The sequence below is a fragment of the Pseudorasbora parva genome, chromosome 18 (genome assembly GCF_024679245.1).
Source record: "Pseudorasbora parva isolate DD20220531a chromosome 18, ASM2467924v1, whole genome shotgun sequence".
Taxonomy (NCBI): Eukaryota; Metazoa; Chordata; class Actinopteri; order Cypriniformes; family Gobionidae; genus Pseudorasbora; species Pseudorasbora parva.
Window position 1 is genome coordinate 12,918,359 of NC_090189.1, and position 8,395 is coordinate 12,926,753.

General features: G+C 41.4%; 1 protein-coding gene across 9 annotated transcripts in view; it reads right to left on the reverse strand.

Moving 5' to 3' along the window:
* celf4 (CUGBP, Elav-like family member 4) overlaps positions 1–6,739 on the reverse strand; it is a 108,792-nt gene extending 102,053 nt beyond the window's left edge. For 3 of the 9 annotated variants that reach the window (XM_067424203.1, XM_067424202.1, XM_067424198.1), the window contains exon 1: positions 6,041–6,734. In XM_067424203.1, the coding sequence (XP_067280304.1) occupies positions 6,041–6,305 (265 nt within the window). In that variant the 5' untranslated portion in view covers positions 6,306–6,734. Of the gene's footprint in view, positions 1–6,040 lie in introns of all 9 variants that reach the window. The other 6 variants (XM_067424206.1, XM_067424200.1, XM_067424207.1 and 3 more) reach the window with 5 other exon arrangements.
* Positions 6,740–8,395: the final 1,656 nt, after the last annotated feature.

The following is an 8,395-nucleotide window of genomic DNA, read 5'->3' on the forward strand; positions in this document are numbered from 1 at the left end:
ATAAGCAGTAATTAGGAGTTTATTGAGGCAAAAGGCATAGTTAATAGTGAGACTTGGACCTTAATCTAAAAATGTGACTGAAATCATAAATACAATTTGTCCATCTTCACCCCTCAAACACAGAAGCTAGCCGTGAGCTGGAGCTACAGTAAACAAGACCATGCTAACCGTCCCAATCACAGACTTTGCAAGCAGAGAGTGATAGTCATTCGGTGCATAGAGGCAATCTCCCCTACGCTAAAAGGCATGCGAGGAGAAGATGTTAAAGTCCGCAGCATGTTTCCTGTAGCTGCTGGTGACCGGTACAAATGGCCTCTATTAGCTGTGCTGAGTCACGCAGAGCAGCCAAATGAAAGTGCTGGTGGTGAATGGAGGACTCAAGAACTCCCCCCAGCTCAGGCCTGCATGCCCCGAGTCCCGGTTTTCTCCATCTAACTTTTTTTTTTACTGTCTACTTATATTACTCAGTTTAAAACAGAAGCCCATTCCTGTGCTAAACTCTCTTTTAGTCTGTTTTCATCCATCCTTTTGTTTTGTTTCTCCTCTTTCTACAGCTCTCATTTCCAATCCATCACTCTCCCAATCTCCATCCTTTAGCCAGTGTTGTAGCATTCGCCTCTTTTTCACTTTCTCCCGAGAGACAGGAGTCTAAAGACTAGATAACTGATGTACAGAATCATTACTTTGGCTGCTCAGGCATGGGGATGAATGAAGCCCCTTCCGCTCAGTGTCTCATTAGAGTCTACACGTAAAACGCATCGTGCTTTATTCAGTCATCTCCAGATGCGTATCCAGCATGGCAAAATCAAATGCATGCCCGCACACCACGTCTGCATATCAAAAACAGAGCGCGAAAAGTAGACCATATGCAAGGGAATAATGACTATCAAAAATAGAATTCAGCAGCATAGTACAAAAATGCAGCGTCTCCTCCTACGTGCTTCTTTATAGCATCAAACGCGTTCCCTCTCCACCTACACTCATCACAACTTCAAACGCTCACGCTTCTCAACGATGTTTGCTTCTGGTGTTTACCTGCACAACTCGGGATCGTTTTCTTGACGATTTTAGAATATGCTGAAAATGCACAGCTAGCAATTAAAGGGATAGTTCACCATAAAAAAGAGAGGAAAATTCCGTCATCATTTACTCACCTTCATGTCGTTCCAAACCTGTGTGACTTTCTTTCTTCATTGGAACACAGAAGATATTTTGAAAAACCATTGAGATCCAAACAACATTGGACCCCATTGACCTTAAAGGACAGCTCCAGTGAAAAATGAACCTAGGGCTAATTAACAGATGGTTAGTGAGTAGATCGTTCTCTGGGATGCGTTTTCATGAAAATCAAATGTAGAGTTTTATCTCTAAAATCAGATTAGCTTATAACGCTAGTTTATGGGGAACAGAGTAAGTGAATTTAAATCGCTAGTTAACACCACTAACAAGGCTCAAAAGAGCCTCACACTAACACGGTAGCATAATGAGGGTCCCTACATGCAAACTGAAGCATTGAGAACTTGGTAAGTGTACAGTTTAATAAGAAGATACTTTATAAAGACAGTACATTACGTGTGTACAGACAGGAGCCATCTTGGAAAACAGTCTCGACCAGCCACGAACGCTTAGCACAGCGTTTGTGGCTCGACTCGTCGAGATGGCTCCTGTCGGTATACGCGTAATGTACTGTGTTTATAAAGTATCTTCTTATTAAACTGTTTGTACACTTACCAAGTTCTCAATGCTTCGGTTTGCATGTAGATACCCTCATTATGCTACCGTGTTAGTGTGAGGCTATTTTGAGCCTTGTTAGTGGTGTTAACTAGCGATTTAATTTAACTTATTCTATGCCCCATAGACAAGCGTTATAAGCTAATCTGTTTTTAGAGATAAAACTCTTTACATTCGATAATCATGAAAACGCATCCCAGAGAGCGATCTACTCGGTAACCATCTGTTAATTACCCCTAGGATCATTTTTCACCGGAGTTGTCCTTTAAGTGTATGGACATTTCTCCACAACACTCACAAGAAAGAAATCCAACAAGAAGGTCAGTAATGACAGAATTTTCATTTTGTTTCTGGATGTGATCTCAACAGTCTACATTGGCTGTCATGTCAACATCTAACCAATCATCTGCAAAAAGCAGAATCTACTCACAAGTGACAATATTTGCACTGAAAAGCTTGAGGCTCTGCTTTTTCCGTTATCCTAAGACCCCAACAGAGAGCTCTGAGGACCTCATCTCAACGTGGAGTGTAATGGCAAATCTTGAACGATGTGTGTAGGAGGGTAAGTGAGTGAATAAATGGATGACAAAACCCCTTCTAGCCTGTGAATGGAAAGAAAAATCGCATGATTGGAAGAGGAGAGACGGCAGAGACATGCAGCAGGCTGGAGGAGGTGATAACGTGTGAAGAGAGGAAGTGGGTGGAGGTGGAGATGGATGAAGGGCCAAGATGGAGAACTTCCTATAATGATGAAAAACAAAACAATACAATCATGTTAATGATCAAGGAGGGCAGACTACTGTAAGAATAGAATATTTATGGGGCTTTAAAAAATAATCATTTGTTTGGGAGGCACTGTCAGAAAAATAAAGTACTTTTTGTGGTTGCTTGGTAGCTTTTAGTTTGTCACTGAGGCAGATATTTTAACGTCCCCATGAATTCTTATTTTGCAGTGCTTCATTTAAATGATTTATCTGTGCAAATGTATGTGCCCGTGTAATATTCAAATCAAAAACATTAATTTTCCAGCCTCCTCACAATGACGACATCTCTGATGACGTACGTGTTAACCAATTATCCAAAAGTAGTCATTTCATATGAGATCGCAGTAATTAGCAAGTAATGATCCAATCAATTCCCGAACGGACAAAATCATGTCCCACCCTACATTGTAAATTTAAGTACAATCAACTTGGATGTTTAAGTAGTTTCAACTTAAATTACATTAATCTTTTATAACTTATAAAAAAATTTGAAAAAAACTTTAACTTTCTGCTTAACTAATTTTGATGAGTTCAAGCTAATTAAAACAAATGTTGTCATGCATGACTTATTGATCACAATGTTTCAACTTTTTTTTTGCAACAGCAATTTCACAGCAAGCAATAGCCGTCATTTCTCCGTCTCAGTTAACTATATAGTTTGACTATGAGTAACTCACTCATAGTTCACTCAAAATTTGTTAACATGTCATTTTTTGCACAAAAATACCTTCCAAGATGCATAATATTCCTTTATGTAACAAAAGTCAACAGTGATTACAAGGTGTTTGGTTTCATTTCTTTGACATGTTCATGTTCTAGATGACTAGTCTATTCTTGGGTTATGTTTAACGTCTATTACATTTTCACTGACAGCCCAAATTTTCCCATGTTTTAGCCTAGATGTCAGGGCTGCGTCTGGACTGCTATTAGACGTCTTTTAAACGCAAAATTGCTTGTTGGGTTATGACTAAAGAGACAGTTTGCCAATGTCATTTCAAATCTATTTTTTAAAAACTTTTGGGTCCAAAATGACCTTCATTTTAAAAAAAGGAAAAAAAGAAAGTGACAAAATATCTGTTCAACAGAAGAAATAAATTCATACAGGTTTGGAACCTCATGAAGGTCCGTAAATGACTGAATTTTCTTTTTAGGTCCTTTAAGGGTACATAGTACTTTTTAAGGGTGCCGGCCTAGTGACAAGGGTACTACTTTTCCTGAAAGTGAAGGGAAAGGTCAGTTTTTACAAAACAGCATATTATGTTCTATAAGCAAAGAGAGCTCCAAAGCGGACAGGCTCCAGCGTACTGCAGGGTACAGAGAGAACGGCACTGCTGCCAAAGGGAAATAGATTTTGAGAGACACTGACGCCACTTGCTTATGTTGTGGAGAGGGAGCGAACGAGGACCTAAACTCAGCCATAACATGGAGCCAAGCAGGCCTGACGACCACACTAGTGATACGGGCCCTGCAGTGGGGGGATGGGTACAAAGGACCATATATTGCAAAAAGGAGACACTTCCTGGAATCAGCCGGCACGACTCCCCATAGTTCACAAGCAACATGATTAACCGCTGGACGGGGAGTACTCCAACGGTGCTATTAATAAAAGATAACCTCCTACCCTCCCCAGATCCACTTCTCAAAGCCACATTTTTGCTAGGCACATACAGAGGACAGCTTTGTTTACTACAACGGAGGGACTACATCCCTGGGGCTTGGGTAAGCAGCTTCTTCCCTCGACTCCCAGGGTTGGATGGGTAAATTAGCCACTGATGTGACCCTAAAGCCAAACAATGTCCTCTGGGTTGGGGATCAATTAGACAAGCCTGTGAAATAATGACACCCCTGGGAAGATCTTCCTAGGGAGACCCCATTTGGACCCCTGGCTGAGGGCTTCAGGAATTGATCTTTCCGAACACACCACAGGTACACAACTTCAGCAGTAATTACCACACTGCAGGAGCGAGCGAGCGCACAAACAAGGCACAGTCGCGGCTGAACCTAACCGGAGACGCGAGTTGCTGCGTATGACACCAACTGGCAAAGAGAAGATAAGCAGGAGGTAATTATAGTTCGGCTGCTGTTACTGCTAGAACACACCACGCTGAAATGCTATTGTGTGGACTGTCATCATAAATTAATATTTTATTGTGAAGCAATAGAACAGGAACAATCATGGCAACACAACCCCAATTAAGAGGTTACTGGACAGACCCTTTCAGATCCTATCCTTGCTCATAATGTTCTCTTTCATTGTCTTGACTGCTGCCATTTACCTTTAGTTCTAGCACGACCATACAAAAGACTCAAGATAATAGGCTGTCTCAGAGAGTATACAAGGGAGTTTTTGTTGTGCACAACATGATCTCTAAAGAAAACTAATTGGGAGAAATGCTTATAGAAGCTCACACGCACATCTATTTTTCTATTGTGGTGCATGGGGACTTTCCATTTGCTCCTATTGTTTTTGCATTGAATGAATACTATTTAATAAGGTTTTTTTTTTTTAAATATATTTTTCTTAAAATATGATGTTAAATCATTTTGACTGTTGGCTGGTCCCCACAATGTAGATTTAAGGCTTTTCTTTCCTTGAACATCTAGTCAGCACAATGTAGGCAAAGCCTGAACACACAGACGGAGAGATAGAATGACTTGAGACTAACAGTGATGGACTTATAAGCGAGATAGACCTCAAGACAGCTTCAACAGGACTCTACACGCTACATAATGTTTTTTTCAACACTGTGTAAAGCTTTTAACCCTGGGATATGCACGTTTGGAAGAAGATTAGCGTCACTTTTATACCAGGGTTATGCTAGCGTCGCTCTGAGGAAACAATACGACGTTAAAACATTATGTCGAGTTGTTCAGCAACAGACACCAATCACAACTGCCTCAGTGCTTACCTCATTAAATATTCATGCGCTTTGTACAGTCGCTAAAACTTTCATGCGCCGTGTTTAGTCTCCATGTCTGAGGAGAGACGCGTTAAATGATGAGATGAATAGACGGTATTAATTTTGCTCTACACAGCGACTTTTCATACAGACGAACAAGCGGTTAATAAACATGTCGCGTGCAAAATTGTCAAGCACAAATATTCAAATAGGAACGTCAAGGTTTAGAAATGCACACCGTGGAATCTCAAAAACTTGACCCGGAATTTACAACAAACCCGGAAAGTATGAACAGTGCAAAACAGAATTGAGATACCTCCATTTCAAGTGTAAAAAGCCCATGTCCCTCCCCCCGCCACCCCACATCGTCAAAATAGGATCGCGTAAAAACCGATAAGTAGCCTACTATTTGCCTTCTGTCGCTATTTATCAAAATTCGCTTCGTGTTGGCTACGGAACAATTTTAAATACTCAACTTTCGTAGTACAGCAATACATGAATTATTCTCTAACATGTTAAATTCACATATACATAAAAATAGCCAGTTCATCATGCCTGTTGTTCATAGCATCCGATTTTGCGATGGAAACGGAGGCAAAGCAAATCAAGACATTATAGAGACAGGAATGGAGTGGGAAAACGTACCTTTGTGCATGCCAGTGAAGCGGTCTTTCAGCACGGTGAGCTCGTAGATCTTGCCAAATTCCTCGAAGAGCGGCCGGAGGTCCTTCTCGTCCAGGTTGCGGGGTATCTGTCCGATGAATAGTTTGATGGCATCGTGGTCCTTCATGGGAATGGTGGCGCAGCTCGCGGGACTGTGAGTGTGGCTTATTCCGTTCACGAGCCCGTTCGTACTGGCCGCTCCTCCATGCACCGCGGCGTCCACCTGTCCGTTCGTTAAAGTTGCCATGTTCACCGCGAGGACTTTCAGCTGCTACGCCTTCTGAAGTGTTTCAAACGACGGGATGAGACGTCCTACTCTGGGTTTCGCCGAAAATGTACAGATGCAAACACGTACCATTGAACACAAGTCAAATATCAAACGCGTTTGCTCGTCCAGGCGGAGGCGTGTTTCCTTGTATTTGTCCCTTACTACTCAATTCATTCATGTAATAAAAACGAGAGAGAGACAGACAGACCGTGAGCGTTCGCTTTACCTCCGTTCCCCTCGCCCCTGCTTCTAGCTACCCTTTTATTTTTTGCATTGAGAAGTCGGTATGGGTGTCCTCCCGGTTTAAACCGACAGGGCTGTCTCAAACGCGCTCAGTGCAGTGGGGAGGAAGAGGAGAAAAAGCAGCTCCCTTTATGTCACACGACGCTCTCTCTCCCCCTCTCATCGTTATATAGTAACATGGTATGCTCCGCCGAAGGAGAGGGACTATAAATAAAGAAAATATCACATTTACACGGCTCTTTGTACGCTGCCTTGTGAATGACGCACCTTCTATATAGTGACATCCAATTTTTTTTATATAAAAACAAAAAAACAGGCAGGTGTATGATTTTTTTTTAGGCACTTCGCTGCATAATGTTCCCCTTTGTGCATTTCTCTGGAAAGCATCAAAGGATTCACCCAAATTCTCTGTAAAGCGCAGAGGGAACTAATGGACAGCGATAGTGCTGAAACGATCGCAAAGCGCAAGGGCAAAAACAGCCTTAAGCTCGCCGGGATAAATCCTTTGAATTTTACTATTATTATTGTTAATAGTTATTACTTATTCGTAAAAAAAAATTATTCGCTCCATGAGAAGCAATGGCTCTCTTTAAAATGCACGAGCCAGAAAGAGGGCTGTGAGCTCCTCCGCGCGGTGTGTACGAGCAGGGAGGAGACACGTTTCTCTCTCTCTCTCTCTGTGTGTGTGTGTTCCAGAATGGGGGTTATAAAAATACAAATCTGTATCATATAGCTGGTTCTCAATGAGGAACATTTAACCCATTCAGACCCGCTAAACATGTTTAGTAAGGTTTAGGCTCAATGCATTTTTCTGATGTTGATGTTGAAAAATATGTAATGAACGATTGTAATATCGCACGCGTGCGCGCGCACAGACTGGGTTTTCATGGGAATTTCCATAGACACAATGATTTTTATACTGTGCAAACTGTATACTATGCTATAATTCTAAACCAACGTCACAAAAAAGAATCTTTCTGCATTTTTACATAAAAAAAAAAAACGAATGAATTGAAACGGATGATTTAAAAGCTGTTGTCATCATGGGGAACGAAATATTCCACACAAGCACAAGGAGTTTAGATTTTGTTCCCATAATGTAGGGTTTACCTGAAACACACACACACACACACACACACACACACACACACACACACACACACACACACACACACACACACACACACACACACACACACACACACACACACACACACACACACACACAGGTTTGTATTGGTTTAATAATACTTTCTACTTGACATTCCCCACAATGTAAATTTTATTTAATTTCAATATAAATGTTTTACTTTCTACATTTTTTTTGAAGCATTTTGAATAGTGGGGACCTGGCCAATGTCCTCATATTTCACCCTCTCCTTGTGATACCTATGTCATTATACACATTTGTGTCCTCATATGTCACAATAAAATGCCCCCCCCCCCCCCCCCCCCCCCCAAACCAACCCAACGCACACACCACGCACACACACACAGGTTTGCATTGGTTTAATAATACTTTCTACTTGACATTCCCCACAATGTAAATTTTATTTAATTTCAATGTAAATGTTTTACTTTCTACATTTTTTTAAGCATTTTGAATAGTGGGGACCTGGCCAATGTCCTCATATTTCACCCTCTCCTTGTGATACCTATGTCATTATACACATTTGTGTCCTCATATGTCACAATAAAATGCCCCCCCCCCCAAACCAACCCAACGCACACACGCACACGCACACACACACACACACACACACACACACACACACACACACACACACACACACACACAAATTGACATTACAAAAGGCAATTGAAAT